This window comes from Suncus etruscus, chromosome 4 (genome assembly GCF_024139225.1).
Source record: "Suncus etruscus isolate mSunEtr1 chromosome 4, mSunEtr1.pri.cur, whole genome shotgun sequence".
In the NCBI taxonomy this organism is placed as follows: Eukaryota; Metazoa; Chordata; class Mammalia; order Eulipotyphla; family Soricidae; genus Suncus; species Suncus etruscus.
In genome coordinates, this window is record NC_064851.1 from 115041349 (window position 1) to 115057650 (window position 16302).

Consider the following 16302-nt stretch of genomic DNA (forward strand, 5'->3'; position numbering starts at 1 on the left):
GTTTTTATTCACAGGAGAAGCAGTTAAAAAAACAAAACAAAACAAAAACAAAAACAAAAACAAAAAAAAAGAGAGAGAAAGTCTTTTCCTCCCTGAAAATAAAAACATACAACAAATTTAATTATTTTCTTCTGGAAATTCATTTATACCCCAGTCTATTTCTCTCCTACACCAATTATCATGGAAAATTAAAACTATTTAGATGATAAAGTGTTCTACTTAGTTTTGAAATCATTCCTTTCTGCACCCCTGAAATATTGTCCCATTAACAGAAAGTGGTATCAGAAACCATTTATTAATGGAAGTTTGTTCTTTGTGCTTCCAAATAGAACAATAATATCATTAATATGAGCAATATGAAAACCCAAGTGAATAAATCTGAACCCAACAAACGAAGCCATTTCTTTGCCCCCAACACTGGTAAGAGAGAATTGAAGTGAACCAAACCATTTTCAGGTATCACTTGGAGTGTGATTTATTTGGGCTTAAGAATCTCCTAAATAAATTGCATCAAATTCACTCCATTTCCTTCCTAATAAAAATTATGACTGAACAAACATTAGACTGTTAAAATTCTAAAATAATAATAATAATAATAATAATAATAATGCCAAAATAGAAAGCCATCTCCTAAATCTTACACGGTTTTGTTGCTTGTGGAATAGCTTTCTCTTTGGAATAACTTGGTAGCATAATTTTGCTGTGTTTTTTTTTTTAACTGGATTTACACAAGGGGCACTGAATTAGAACTTCAGCTGATTTGTGGAGGCCACGTTTTATGAACAGGAAGTTTATGAACAACTCTCAAAGAAAAACAACAAAGGTGACTAAAAGGACGGGGTTCGTAGAAATCCATTTCCTTCAGTGATTCGCTCCATGAGCTAGTGCACCCCTATTTAAAAAATAAGCAAGAAAACAGAACAGTATGAGCACTCTGAAATCATCTGCAGCACTTTTAAGGGTTAAACCTGCTTAACCCATTCTTAGAGCGTGGCATCAACGTGTGCAGCTCACCCCTTCAATGTGGCTTGTTCTACACCTGCCGAATCCTCAGCAGTCAGAGCCAACATGCGCTCCATTCCACCCCCCTCCCGCCCGATATAGGATCCATTCATAGCTACTCACTACTGCAGGATTTGACCTGAGAAAGGCTAGGATTTATTAACTCAGCAGTTGTTTCGAAAAGTCCCTAAATAATCTTTGCCCTTGGCCAGCAAGGGAACTGCTAGTGTCAAGTTCTCAGAAGCAGCTGGTGAGGTTCTGAGCCAAGTGCTTCAGATGCAGGAAGTTCTTCAGGACAACCGACTTGGACATGGCAATTACAAATCTTTAGACCAGGCTTCTTGGATCTAGGAAATGTTATTCCTGACTCCTTGGACCCAGAGGCTGGCTACAACGTGGTTTTCAGCAATCTGTAGATATTCACTCTTTCTTGCTTCCTTCTTTCTAGGTGCTGGCATGGTGATTAAAATGTTCTAAAACAGTCATATTAATATGTTCAAAAATCCACTGCTGAGTCTCAGAGAGGGGATCACATCTGGCCATGAAAATCCTCTTCTCTGCGGGGTTGCAATCCATGCAGCTGTTGCTCACAGGATGGAATAACGTTCTGTCCTGGAGGGATCAGGAAGGAAAAAAAATAAGACTGATGTAATATGCCGTGGAGGGCTGTAGGGAGGAAGTAAATGACTCTTGCTTAGGTTTCTGTGTTTTCCCATAATGTGAGAAACATCCTTTCCCTACAAATCAATCACAAGCAGGATGATTTGCCATATGGGACATATTTCTTAGGATCTCTTGATTTTATGCAGCCCCACCCAGAATTGTCCATCAAAACACAATACTCATTCATTCATTTAATAAAATGCACCCATCCATTCCTTTGCTCTTTGTGTAAGAGCTCTTTTCTAGATGTCAAATTTTGAAAATAAAAATCTATGAGGTTGCTTGTCAAGTAGTTTGCTAATGATCTATTTGAGTGGCAGTGTCACACGCAAAGATTGTAGTTCAGTTCATTGTAAATAACAACAGCAATTTACACATACATACACACAGAGGGGTCATAATTTTTCTGATATTGAGCCTCTACTGGGAAGGAGACATAGAAAGACCACAGGAACCAAATGAGTCAAGTACACAATTGCCCAATTGGGAAGATCAATGTGAGGAAAGGGAGAAAAGTGAGGTACAGACAATGTGCAGTCTCAGATTTGTCAGCACTTGAGCTCAGGCACTTCTCAACCCCTTTGTTTTCTTTTATTACTGCTCTTTCTGTGATGCAATTCCCATTGCTTCCTGCTTAATGGAGAAGTCAGGGTTCACGTTTTAGAAAAGTCACAAATGCATAAAAGACTGCTTTGGAATTGAAGGAAATATTGCATCTCCTGTTTTAAGCAGTGAATGATCAAGTCCACTATCTACGGAGCTATTAACACACATCCACACACACTTCTTGATTATGCAAGTGGGAAAAATGAGATAAAAGCTAAGAGAAGGTCTTTCTTTCAGTAATACCAAAGTTCTTGTCTCAGGGACCAGGAGATAGTACACCCAACCCTGGCACCAATTTGGTTTCTAAAGCATAGTTGAATGCAGCTTTGGGAGTCCTCAGTATCACAGGGCTGGCTCAGGTAATCCCTAGTACTTCTGGATAGAGCAGCCCTCTATCATCAGGCTCTGAGATGGAAGTGCCAGCATGGTTGGCCAAGAAGAGCCTGAACCCTTCTCCCCCTACCTTGCTTTCTCTGGAACACCATTTGGGAGACTTCCCTTCCTGCCATAATGAAGAGGAAAAAAAAGAAAAACAATTGGTTTTGCAGTGCTCATACTAAAAATATGTGTCAACAACATGTAAAACACCCCCTAATGCCTGCTTAAATTTTGGAATTGACTGTGTATTATTTAGCTTAGGAATTATTTAGAGGTTCTGATTTTTTTCCCTAGGGGACTACAGACAAGAGACCAACTAGACAGTCATGTATGTGAGGCATGTGTTTTTTCGCTGAACTAAGGCCTTAGCTTAATTTCCTTTCACCGTGGAATATTAAATTTATAATGCTTGTAGAATTCATGTTTCAGGCACCCTGTGTAAACAGTTCTGGGTTGTTCCTGGATGGTCAGACTCCATCAACTAATATTTAATATCGTATTAGAATCCGGATGTTTACACAGTGAGGTGTGCATGATGGAAGGAAGATTAAGGAAGGAGGAAGCAGGTTGCCTGCAATTTGGTTTGCTTGTTTCTATTTCCAGTGTAAACAAGTGTTGAGCCTCATACAAAGACTTACTGTTCTGTTCTATTTAAATTAGTTTTGTACGTTCGTTGTAGATTTTACTTTCCTGATACCAGAAAGGTTCCTGAAGTTTCCTTCCTGTTATCTTCTTTTGTCTCACTAACTCCACGGCCTCAAACCCTAGAAAACTCTGAGTAACTTTTTCCTATGCAGGATGAAAGGCAAAGAGTCTGGAAGGAGGAAGGGGGTGCTCTGAAACTGAGCACACACACCATCTCTCTTGGTAACAATGACTTGGTGGACATGAGCTCCTTCAGTTGCTTCCTGCCATCCTTTTGACCTTATTTGCTTCCATGAATTTAGATGTGTTTCAAAGAACATTCTTTATGGGGATGAGGGCACCACTTAAGGTCTGGCAGAATGATTCTCAGCCACCTGGTGCTACTTGGAGTCTCTGTTGGGGATTACCCGGGTAATTGCATTCTTTTAGTTTGTTCTTTGCTGGTCATGGATAGCTCATCCTTACTCAGTGATGCTCAGGGGCCATGTGATGCTGGAGAAGAAACCAGGATCAGTTGCATAGACTTTAACCTTTGTACTGTCTCCTAGATCTCTTTGACCTCCAAAGAACATCAGAAATCATTTGATTCATGTAGATTCTTATGATCTGCTAAGTTTTATTGTACTAAGTTCTCTTTGCTTCACCGATGTATGTTCTTTATCTCTAAAGCACATATTTACATGAAAGGGTGGGAGAGAGACAAAGAGACACAGAGAGATAGATAGAAGACAGAGAGATTCTTTTCTCTCCACTAGCTTATGCAACAAAGTGTAAATATAAAAAAGCCAAATCAGGTTCTTTTAACATTTTACGTTCCTGAACATTACTCTGGAAGCTATATTGAGATGGTGCTTTTGCATATCTGCAATGGCAGCATTTTCTGATGGACGGGCTGCTGCATTGGGTGAGACAGGTAGACAAAGTGGGCAGCACTGCCCCTTATGGCCCAGGAGGTGTCTTCTGTAGTTATGTTTCATGGGCTCATAAAAAAGAAGTTTATCCATTGATCTCTGTCTGAGAAACTTTATCAGTAAAGTAAGAGACCAGATAAAATCAAGCTCCAGGGCCAATCCGGTTATTGAACTGAAAGTACATTTTGTTCCAAAGTTCACTCATGACAGAAACAAATAACAGGACCTTAAAGTAGAGACTTTCAGTGCACTCAGTGGAACAACAGATGGATTGTTAAACACTGAGCTCCACTCACCCCTGTCTTTGAAGGAGGTTCTAAAGGTTCTAGAAGCATCTGTGTCAGAAGCATCATTACTTTTACTGGAACAAACATGTGGTCTTCACCTTTGGCCTTGGGCTATTTATTTGCATTTTTAGATTTATTCTTTATTCATGGTTCGCTCATCCTTACTCCTGTTTTTCCTGGTTGGAAATCAGTGGACCAAATCATTGTTCATTGAATATGTCTCCTGTTCTCTGATGATGCTCAATGCCTATCTCTACCTGTCTTCTTGCTCATGGCAAATGATGGCTCTCTGAATGAAATACAGCTTTTCTTTGGAATATGAATAGGATCTGGGACTCTAAATACAGAAAACTTGCTGTCCAGCCTGGGTGCTTTGAACTAGGACTGTACTTTCCTGACTTCAGGAGAAGGTACTGCAGTTTCTCTGGCTAAGCCAATAGAAAAAAACAAAAGGCATCTTAGGCAGCCCAGCCCCCATCCTTCCCTTACTGCCTTGCCTTTGATTTGGATGTTTTGTTTGTCTCCTAAGAAACTTAGTACTCCTTGAATAGAAAGTGAAAAGATCCAGAGCCAGGGTTATAGTACAGCTCTTTATAAGCAAATCAGGTCAAGCACAATGCATTATGAGGCCAATGAGTCCCTGTTGTGGTGAGACATTTAGGTAGGTGTTGAAAGAGACTTCTATTATTTCTAACAATCTTGCTGTTTGATTGGCACTTTGTGACTATTTGTGGAGTTAGTACTGATTTTTATTAGATTCTATATTTCAGGAGGATCTGAACTTTTAAAGAACAAGTAACTCTCATAAAAGAACCAAGCATCAGAGAGAGAGAGTGAGAAAGAGAGAGAGAGTGAGAGTGAGAGAGAGAGAGAGAGAGAGAGAGAGAGAGAGAGAGAGAGAGAGAGAGAGAGAGAGAGAGAGAGAGAAGGAAGTTGGCACTTGCCTTGCATGTAGCCATCCATGTTTCAATTGCTGGCACTGCATGTATTATTTTGAGCACCTTCAGGAATGACTCCTGAGCACAGTGCCAGCAATAAGCCCTGAGCACAGCTGACAGGTAGGTGTGTCTACACCTCCAAAGAATTAAACAAAGCAAATACAAAAACATGAAAATAATAATGTCTATAATATTATATATATAATATATAATATAATAATAATGTTTATACTCCCTCTTTTCTCTTAATTTAATTTTAGTTAAGGAATATTTCCTAATTCTAAAAATCAGGCCATACTAACCAGCTTATTTGTATCCAACTGTTTAACACCAAAATTACTTTTCTGAAACCTTGGTCAAATTGAATTGTCAAAAACTAGCGCTGCCTTAACCAGTTATCCAAATAAATATGCAAGTACTTTCCTTTTCAGGCAAAGGGATTTCTGGAACAATGATAATCTCTGGCCCTGGAATGAGCTCCTTTGTGTGATACGGTCAGAGTTTGCATCTGCTCTATGTGTTTAAGCCCTTTGCCTAAGACACAACATCATTCAGGGGAGCTAAACAACTCTTTATGAAGTGCTTTGTATTTTCTGGTGGGAGTTAGTGTAGAGGCAGAGAAAAATAACCTAAGATCTGTGTTCCTGCATCCAAGCAATAGGGTAAACAGCACTGTTTGAAGTGAAAAAGTTTCAGTGAAGTTGTCAAGGAGGGAAAAAAGACGTTTTAGACAAGGAAAAAGCATGAAAAGGAATATAAAATGACATGCACATTTTAATAAAATTTATTCAACAAAAATGTATCAGCATCAACTATTTATCAAGCACTGGGCTCTGAGGCTGGGATGCATCTTTACTAAGACAAAGAATGTTGATCTCCTGGGGCTTCATGCTAGAAGAAGGGGTGAAGGAAGGGGTATAGACAGTAAAAACTTAGTGTCAGATGTAAAACTTTATTGCCAGGGTGCACATTTAAATAAGAGATACTGGTGACCCTCATTCGTAAGTGACACTTTGTGTGTGTGTGTGTGTGTGTGTGTGTGTTTTGGGTCACATCTGGCAGTGCTCAGGGGTTATTCCTGGCTTCATGCTCAGAAATTGCTCCTGGCAGGCACGGGGAACCATATGGGATGCCAGGATTTGAATTGATGACCTTCTGCATGAAAGGCAAACACCTTACCTCCATGCTATCTCTCCGGCCCCATAAGTGACACTTTTATAGTCTTGAAGAAGGTAAGTGAATTAACCCTGCAAAAATTGAGGGGTTCCCCATAGAAGGACTAATTTTTGGAAAGACTCAGAGAAGAATGATACAGTGGGGTGAGAGGAAGAATAAGGAAATCAGAGGGAAAGAGGTAGTAGGTGACATTAGAGGTATTGGAGACTCAATCATTTGCTGGAGTCAGTGCATCATTTAGTGTGGCTAGAGAAATAAAGAGCAAAATAGAGAATTCTGGCAATAATATCCAGGAGCAAGGAAAGGGCCACATCAGAAAGAGAAGACGTCTTTTCCTGTTCATTTGAGGTACGGTCATCAGAAAATTTTAAAGACTAGACCCACAGGATCTTTATTCTAGAAGGATTGGGCCAGTGACTTGAGAGGAGGGTAGACTACTGGTTGTAAGGCAATGGGCCACAGTCACAAAACAGCTAGAGGCAGAAGCCAAAGTAAATGGGGATGTCTTAGGGGTGAGCTGAGAAATGAGGAGAGATATTTGAGAAGTAAAATGTATAGGGAAATATAATGAATATTATGTGTTGATTTAAAGTAGAGAAAGAAATGAATGACTAGAGGAAAGCAGTGTGGGGCCAGAAATACAGAAAGAATAATAAAACTTCAGGTGATATATGATCATATATGATATATGATAATGCTTTATGTATTTTTAGTGTCTGAGTTGGAGACATGTATGGGACATCCTAGTTTACAAGCCCAGTAAGTAGTAAACTATGGATCTGACCTCAGGATAGATCCTCTGGGCAAAATTAAGGAAATTTGATATTTATTTCTGTGCATCATACACTTAACAAGAGTGTATTTGTGAGAACTCTACCTTGTCCTATACTGGTTGTGTCTAATATGGACATGAGAAAATGAAGGTGTGAGATTAAGAGAATTGTTTTTAATATTAATTTTATCTCTGATCACCTTCATCATCTTTATCTCTACAATATTTTATGGTCCTTTAATTTTTCAGGGATTCAATGTTTTTATTTACAAAAATAGGTGGGGTGGGGAGTGGAGAGGGGAATATGGGATAAGGGGATGAAAAAATTTTGCCTTCTCATCACTGAGGATTAGGGAGAAGAGCAAGGCTGGTATGTGAATGTCCTTTGAGTTCTGGAAGAAAGATATCAGGTAGGGTTTTTGACTGTGGGAGGATGGAGTTACCTGGGAGAATGCAGATACCCCATTGATCAGGTTGTTGAGGACAGAGAAGTCTTATAACCCTTTTCCATTTGTCTTTCACAGGCAGACTTACTTATAGGAGCAGGGAAGAGTGCCTTTTGCACTGAAGACTAATCTGGCCAATCATAAATGATCTGTTGGTGTGTGGTGAGTTAACACTGGCCACTACAGAACATCAAGCCCTCCTCCCACTGTCTCACTCCCTTCCCTGGCTTTTCAGACTAGTGATGTATGTGACTATATCCTCGGATCTCCTCAGAACACCTAGTTTATGAACCAATTAACTCTGATTAGTTTCCTTTCTTTTCTATTAATCTCATAACCATCTAAAGAACATCCTGGTTTCTCAGCATTTTTTTGTAGACTAGTTTCAACTAGGCTCTTAATATAATCTCCATGGTCCCATTCACTCATTCAGCCTAGCTCCACTGGCTGTATCCCTGACTTTCCAGGTAATTGTGCTTTCTCATACTCTAACATATTAACTCCATTTTTTCTGCTTTGGAAAGAATACTAAGAGCTTGCCTATCTCAAGACTGTATCAGAAAATAATATTTTCCTCTACCTTTATCTAAATTCTAGAAAACCTCTACTTTAATCTCTCTGGGCTTTTTTCTTTTTTTTTTGCTTGTTTGTTTTTAGGTTACAGCCAGATGTGTTCAGGACTTACTCTGTATTTAGGGATCACTCCTAGTAAGGCTCTAGGGACCCAATGTGGTGATGTGGATGAAACCCAGGTCAACTGCATGTAAGGCAAACACACTATTCACTGTACTCTGTCTCCAGCCTTCTACCTCTATCTCTGATCTGAAGACAACACCATGTTTGAGCTTTCAATATGGACATTGTATTTTCTGTGTGCTTTCCCAATTGAAAGCTCCAAGTGTAGAGCAAAACCATCTGTTCTCTATCTGGTTTCCATCTGTCCACAGCTCTTACCCTTCCTCAGAAAACTTGCCAGAAGTCTCTTTGGCTTAACAATAGCTGTTCTTTATTGGGTGTGTATCTGTGTGTCTGGCAGTGTTAAGTATTTTACTTAGATGTTCATCTTTATATATAAAATATAAGCAATGGGGACACTGAACTAGATCCTTTGTCCAAAATCTCTCCCCTCCCCTTTTATGGTACCAGGGAATGGACCCCAATCTCATGCCTGTAAGCTAGGTGCTTTACCACTGAGCTACATTTCTGGCCCTGCATTGAAATTTTCTTTACTTAGAATTATAATATTTTAAAGTAAACATTATTATCTCTTTCTTTTGTAAACACTTCATGAAACAGAAGTGCATGTGAAAAAACTCTCTACATTTCTAGGGTAAGGCAGATGTTAGTGGAATCAGAATTCAAATCTTAGGAACTATGGGAACTGTATTCTTTTATTTTTATTTTTTTTTATTTTTGGGCCACACCCGGCGTTGCTCAGGGGTTACTCCTGGCTGTCTGCTCAGAAATAGCTCCTGGCAGGCACAGGGGACCATATGGGACATCGGGATTCGAACCAACCACCTTTGGTCCTGGTTCGGCTGCTTGCAAGGCAAACGCTGCTGTGCTATCTCTCCGGGCCTGGGAACTGTATTCTTAAACTTGACGTTAAGTTTCATGCTTCTGGGCTGAGCTAACTGGGTGTCTCATTCCAACTTGTAATGGCTTGGGAGAGAGGAATTGTCCTTATTAGCAAATGCTTATCTGCCTACTTACCTATCTGTCTGTCTGTCTATCTATCAATCTATCACTACTAAGCTTCTTTTATGTTTGACAGAATATAGCGTAATAGTTGTTCAGATTAGGAAGAGTTCATCCTTATGTTAGTATCTGACATAGTCATGACAGAGCTTTCATTCTTCTGAATGACAGAAGATCTTTATTTTGGCATTAGTTAAAATAATACCCAGAAGTAATATTGCTAAGTTACCTGGTCATGAAGCTATCTGACTTCAGTTAGGCTAGACAGACAGCTACAGCAGAATGGGAAGATAATATTATTTACTGAAAAGGGAGCTTTATTATGGAGGGAATGAATTTTCCCTCTGGGATGTTGTTAGTATTTCTTCTTTGGGAAGGTATTTAAATCATTAGTTTGATTTGAAATCTTCTGCATAAAGACTTCAATTGGTCAGGGTATGATATAAGTATCCTGTTACAAATAGGGCTATGATATAGACAATATGAATAGGGCTTGAGTTAGATCTTTAAAAAGCCCATATTTGCTTTCTTATCTGCAAATAAAACTTTAGAGCTTGAAACTATTATTATTAGATAAATTTATATATAATTGGATAACATTAATAGTTCGATGTCATCTCTATCACATGATACAGGCTCAATTCTTGGCCTTTTCCATTTGGATAAGTAGCTTGAAGGAGGGCATAAATATATGCTAATCCAGATTTCTAGATGGAATAAAAGTTAATTTGTTCACCAATTAGCTGAAGTCAAGTTCAAATCCATTTGGAGTAAGTCTAGTGAGACAGAATTTAATAGAAACATAAAAGTATAGATGATGAACTGTACAGAGACTAGAGATATGTATCTGTGTAGAAAAACAAGAGAGGAAGATTTTTTTTTGGGGGGGGGGCACACCCTGTGACGCTCAGGGGTTACTCCTGGCTATGCGCTCAGAAGTTGCTCCTGGCTTCTTGGGGGAAGAGAGGAAGATTTTTGTTTTGTTTTTAAATACTAAAAATATACATCAAGAAGCCAAACAGGGGCTGGAATGATAGTACAGTGGGTAGTATGGTGCTTGCTTTTCATGCAGTCAGCCCAGGTTTGATGCCATATGGTCCCTGAGTACCACCAGGAGTAATTCCTAAGTCCAGAGAAAGGAGTAAGCCTTGAACATCACTAGGTGTGGCAAAAAAGGCAGGAAATCAACTCAACTCATAATAAATTAAATATATATGTATACTGCTTATAACAAAAATAGTATTAGGTATTCATAGCAAAGGGTTCTGGAAATTCTTCAGTTTTACATGTGCTCAGGTTTGGACATCATGCTATGGTCCTGGACCGGAAGTATATTAAGAGAGAGGATCCTGGACTCTAGTCCTGGCATGAGTGCCACCTGGGTGGCCTGCTGTGGGTTCCAGGTGGGCTCTATTAGGGGTCCCCAGGCTTCCGCCCTACTCTAGGGGGAAGGAGCAGAGGGAGGGGCCAGTCTGATAGCTGGCTTCTGGTGCCTTGATCTTGGAGGCCAGCTCTTCCCAGGTATGGGGTTAGGGAACACCCCATTCCGGAGGCTTACTCCCTAGCTTGGGGGGTGCTGGGAGGCTTGGCAGGCCCCCAGCCATTCCCCTATTTTTCCCCTGGACTCTAGGCCTGGCCTGAGTGCCACCTCGGGTGGCCTGCTGTGGGTTCCAGGTGCACTTTATTAGGGGTCCCCAGGCTTTTCCCTCTCCCTACTCTAGGGGGGAGGAGCAGATGGAGGGGTCGGGCAGATAGCTGGCTTTTGGTGCCTTGATCCTGGAGGCCAGCTCTTCCCAGGTATGGGGTTAGGGGACACCCCATTCCGGAGGCTTACTCCCTAGCTTGGGGGGTTCTGGGAGGCTTGGCAGGGCCCCAGCCATTCCCCTATTTCTCCCCTTCTCCAGGCCTTCCCTGGTTGCCGGCCCAGGTGGACTCTATCGTGGTTCTCAGGCTTTCCCCCTTTCTCTCCCTACACTAAGTGGGGGGTACACATGGGGTGGATGGTGGGTCGATGCAGCACTGGTGTATGTTGGGACATTATGTTGTGACATTCACTGGTATTTTTTTTTCTCATTGGTCTCCATTTCAAAACCACACGGGGCATACATATATATTTAAAATAAAAATGGGAGGATGGACTCTCAGGCTGGGAAGAGACCAGTTCGGGTGGGGGTACCATATTTGAATATTGTAGATATATTCCCTTAACCACTATAACTATTATTGAATATCCCCTTATATGGTGACAATTGTGTCCACTGTCTTAAGTTAGATTATTTTCCCTACTTTTTATCTTTTATTCCTCTTTGTGAACTGTTCAATAAGGAATTTTGGTGAAAGAGTCCCTCAGTTTAATGCTTATGTTTGAATTAAGTCATGGGGATTTTTGGACTTGTTCTTGCGACCTCCTTATGCACTGATAACGCCAGGTGGCATTATTCCTTGTTTGCATGGGCACATAAAATTGCAAATACAATACATACAAATAAGTTCTTATCTAATAGAGATAGGAATACACAAATCCTGTGGTGCAATGGGACCTTAACCCTGAGCATTGACATGATGACCTGGCACAGGCCTCAGAGGTCTGGGCATTCTCCATTTACCCCCGAACTAGGGAAGCCATCTATGAAACATCCAAAGTTATCTATGACATCACCTGGAAGCAATCCTCTATCAGGGAAGACCCTACTGCTGCTCTGACATTGATTTACATAAAAGAGTCTTCCCTTAACACTGAGAAGATTTAAACAACAACAACGACCTGCGTACTGGACAGGGCTTTCTGCATTGCCCTTTAATTGTGAGTTGAAATTAGACGACACTAATGCACCATCCTAACTTCAATGTAGGATATACAGATTCCAGGATCTTCAATACAGAAACATGATATCAACAACAGAGACTGTGTGAAAAATAAAACTGTATTGGCACTACAGACAATGACCTGGATTGGACAAACTAGTTTGCCTGGAGCCTAGAATTGGACTTATGTCAGGAAACTTCAGGGGTAAAGTCTCCTTGTATTTAGGCCAATGTTTATTCTTTCCATGTCCCCCATACTTTGGTGGGCCTATGCAAATGATAATTGCCACTCTAATACTGTTTTTACAATGCTCCTTTGAATTAAATTTATAAGAAACCACTTGTAAAACCATCTGAAACTGCACTTTTGTTTTTGTTTAATTTCAATTTCCATTCTTGTGTATGTTGTTGGTGTTTTTTGCTATTTGTTCCATTAAGTTTTGAATGGCTGTGAGATTCTAAAACTATGTTTATTTCCTCTGAATGATTCAATTTAGTTATATAAAATTGTGCATACTAATCTAAAAAAAAAGACTGCTCAAGGGAAAAGAAACGAAAAAAAGAGAGAGGATCTAGGAAGCTGAGGCTAACCCAGCAGACCAGTGGGCAGTCATTTTATCAGATGAAAAAGTAAAAATCAGAGAAGCATTGTCCCATTATTTGGGTCTCTATCTTGAGCAAAATGAATTGGATTCCATTTGTTTGTTAGCAGAGACAGGAAAAAAGGTTTCTGTCAAGTAGGTCTGCCCAGAAATGAATGGACCAACTTGGGGAGTGTGAGTGCCAAGTATGATGTAAAGTCTAGGATTTTTGTAACGGGACTTCATGTGCCTTCTTAAATCAAACTCTTCACATACACTTTTCCTCATTTGGGGTTTCCCAATGAATATTAGTCAGAGAGATTTAAAGATAACAGCCTTGTGACCTGCCACGTGGCATGGTTGTGGGCTAGCATGATTTTATGAGCTAAGGGATCAGAGCCCTGGCATCTATCATAAATAACAATAGAGCCAAATGTAGGCACTTGCCAAGAATTCCACCCACTCACTTTTTTAAACTAATGTGACTGCTGTGCTGTTATCAATTTAGTCTGACAGGTACCTTCTTATCTGTATTTCCTGACTGATGCTATTTTTAAGCCCTTTTGTATGGACGTTAAACTATAAGAACACCCCAGAGAACAACCAGGAAAAGCAATATAAACCTTTTCCTTTTGGTCTTTGGGGAGGATATGCATATGAATCTGAGATAAAGAGATGTAAGAAGTTTTATCCAGTTTATGAAGGGGCTCATGAGGGGATTTAATTAATAACTGAACCCAGGGATTCTTTAAGGCATGTAATAAATCCTTATTTAGGGCCAGATATTAAAAAGGCCAGATGGAAATAAAAAAAAAAGCTCCTTCTCAAAAGTGGTTGGTCTCTAAAAGAGGAGACAACTATGCATAATACTACGTACAAGAACAAAAGACAGAGCAGGAGAAAGAGCTCAGAAGGTTAACCATTTGCGTTGTATGCAACAGCCTTAACCTGGACCCTGGTTTGAATATGATCACTATGTGATCATATATGTGATCACATATGATCACTACCAGAAATCTTTTCTAAGCACAGAGTCAAAAATCACCGTGAACTAGTACTACTGTGTGTGGCCTCCCAATCCTTCAAGAATAGAAAGGAACATTATGGCAGGAGACACAAGTAGAGGGATAAGTTTCAACTAAAGCAGGGGGAAAAGGATGGCAAAAAGAAAAAAAAAAGCAGCTAGAAAAGTGATTTTCTTCCTAATATTTAGAGCCTGTTCAGAGCTTTACAAAATTATCAGTACCCAAATCTTGCTTTCCAGGAATCCTACGTCATCTTTCATGCATAATACCTTAATAAATATACTTTTTAGTGTTTTTATGTGTGGTCTTTTAAAATAATATTTAATACTTGTTTTTCTTATTCTATATTTTCCTTAATATTTGGGAGTAGAGAGTTAGGGGTCAGAACATGTTTGGGTCAAAGTCACTCAGGGGTTATTCCTAACTTTGTGTTTAGAAAGGACCATATATGTGGTGCCAGGAGCTGAACCCATGTTCCCTGCAGGCAAGGCAAGTGCTTCCCATACTATCATCTATGGCTCCCATTGGCTATTGAACCTTTAATTTCCTTATACATTTCAGAATTAGTTTACTCAGGTTCACAGGGATTAGATAGAGTTTCCACTACATGTATATATTTTTGAGAACTAATACTTCTCCCTATTGAGTATTTTAATCCTTGAACATACCACATCTCTTTCATATGTATTTTCATCATTTCACTCAGAAATGATTGTAGTTTTCTTTGTGGGGAACTTCTACAACTTTTGTGTGATTTAGTCCTGTTATTTTATACTAATTCCAAATGTACTTTTTTAGTTTTGGGGAGGGTGGAGAGGTTGGTAACTCCTGGCTGTGCTCAGAGTTTATTCCTGGCTGTGTGCTCAGGGATCATTTTTGTAGGCATGGTGTGTGTGTGTGTGTGTGTGTGTGTGTGTGTGTGTGTGTGTGTGTGTGTGTGTGAGAGAGAGAGAGGGGTGCTGAAGATAGAATTGGGATTGTCAGAATGCAAGGCTAGAACCTTACCCACTTTACTTTCTTTCTTCCGCCCTGCCCCAATCCAAATGTGCTTTATATTTTTGATTGCAAATTGGTAGATAATGGATGTTCTTATATTTACTTAATATCTAAGAACTATATTAAATGTACTTATTGATTTTAATAGTTTAGATGTATAATGATTTGCTTTTCTATATCTCTATATACAGATAAACTTCTGAATTTTTCTCTTTTCAATTCCTATACCTTTTAACTTTTTTTATCTTGCTTAATACTCTGGGCAGGTTAGCAGTGCTAAATAAAAGTGATAATCATAGATTTTGCAGTTTATTCTAAGTCTATTTTAAGAGAGGGGAGCTTTACCATTTCCCCACTAACAGTGGAGGTTGTTGTGGGTTTCATTTTTATTACTTTACTTTCTGTGTGGTTAAGAGTATTTAGTCTGGGGCTGGGAAGGTGGCGCTAGAGGTAAGGTGTCTGCCTTGCAAGCGCTAGCGTAGGACGGACCACGGTTCGATCCCCCGGTGTCCCATATGGTCCCCCCAAGCCAGAGGTGATTTCTGAGCGCATAGCCAGGAGTAAGCCCTGAGCATCAAACGGGTGTGGCCCAAAAACAAAACAAAAAAAAGAGTATTTAGTCTGATGGTCAAAAACTTGATTTATTGGGAGATTAATGTATTTAAGGCATTTGACTTAAGATAAAAATATCATTTGCATATAATGGAAGAAAACGTTCTTTAAAATTATTGGTGAAGGATCAGTTATATATAATTATGAAAAAAGAAAAATAGCAATGAATTTATATATATTATACATATATATGTATATTTCAAGGAAGACCAGGGAATAGCTCAAATGGGAGGAGTACATGCTTTACATATGGTGGGCCTGGGTTGCATGCCTTACATTCCATAGATTCCCAGAGCTCTGTTAGGAGTAATTCTCAAGCACTGATGGCTGTAATCCTTCTGAAATATTTCAAGAAACAATATACCAAAAGATGTAGAAGATTAAATTGTAAAGCTTCCCATAAAGACTTAGAAATTCATCAGCTTAGTTTAGGTGGGAACAAAGAATTTATAAGCAGAGCACATAACAGCACCAGTCATAAGGCCTCCCTTTTTATCAAGATCACCTATCAAAGAGAAAAGCCAAGATGCTTACTGTAGTGAGATATTTATGATACATATATCCAATAATGCATTTGAATCTAGATATAAAAATAGTTGCCCAAATCTGTATCAAAAAGTCAAATAATGTTCAATGATTTGAAGAGGTCATTTACAAAGATTTCCAAAATGGCCAACACACATGATATCACTAACTAGAAAATAACATAACAGAAAAAGCCCCTTGCTGGTGAGGAAGGAAAATAAATGGGTTCTCATGTA

General features: G+C 39.4%; 1 protein-coding gene across 1 annotated transcript in view; it reads right to left on the reverse strand.

Annotated features, from left to right (window-relative positions):
• Positions 1-449: 449 nt before the first annotated feature.
• GALNTL6 (polypeptide N-acetylgalactosaminyltransferase like 6) overlaps positions 450-16302 on the reverse strand; it is a 756971-nt gene continuing 741118 nt past the window's right edge. The window contains exon 12 of the mRNA XM_049772673.1: positions 450-1614. Within this exon, the coding sequence (XP_049628630.1) occupies positions 1447-1614 (168 nt within the window). The 3' untranslated portion in view covers positions 450-1446. The remainder of the gene's footprint in view (positions 1615-16302) is intronic.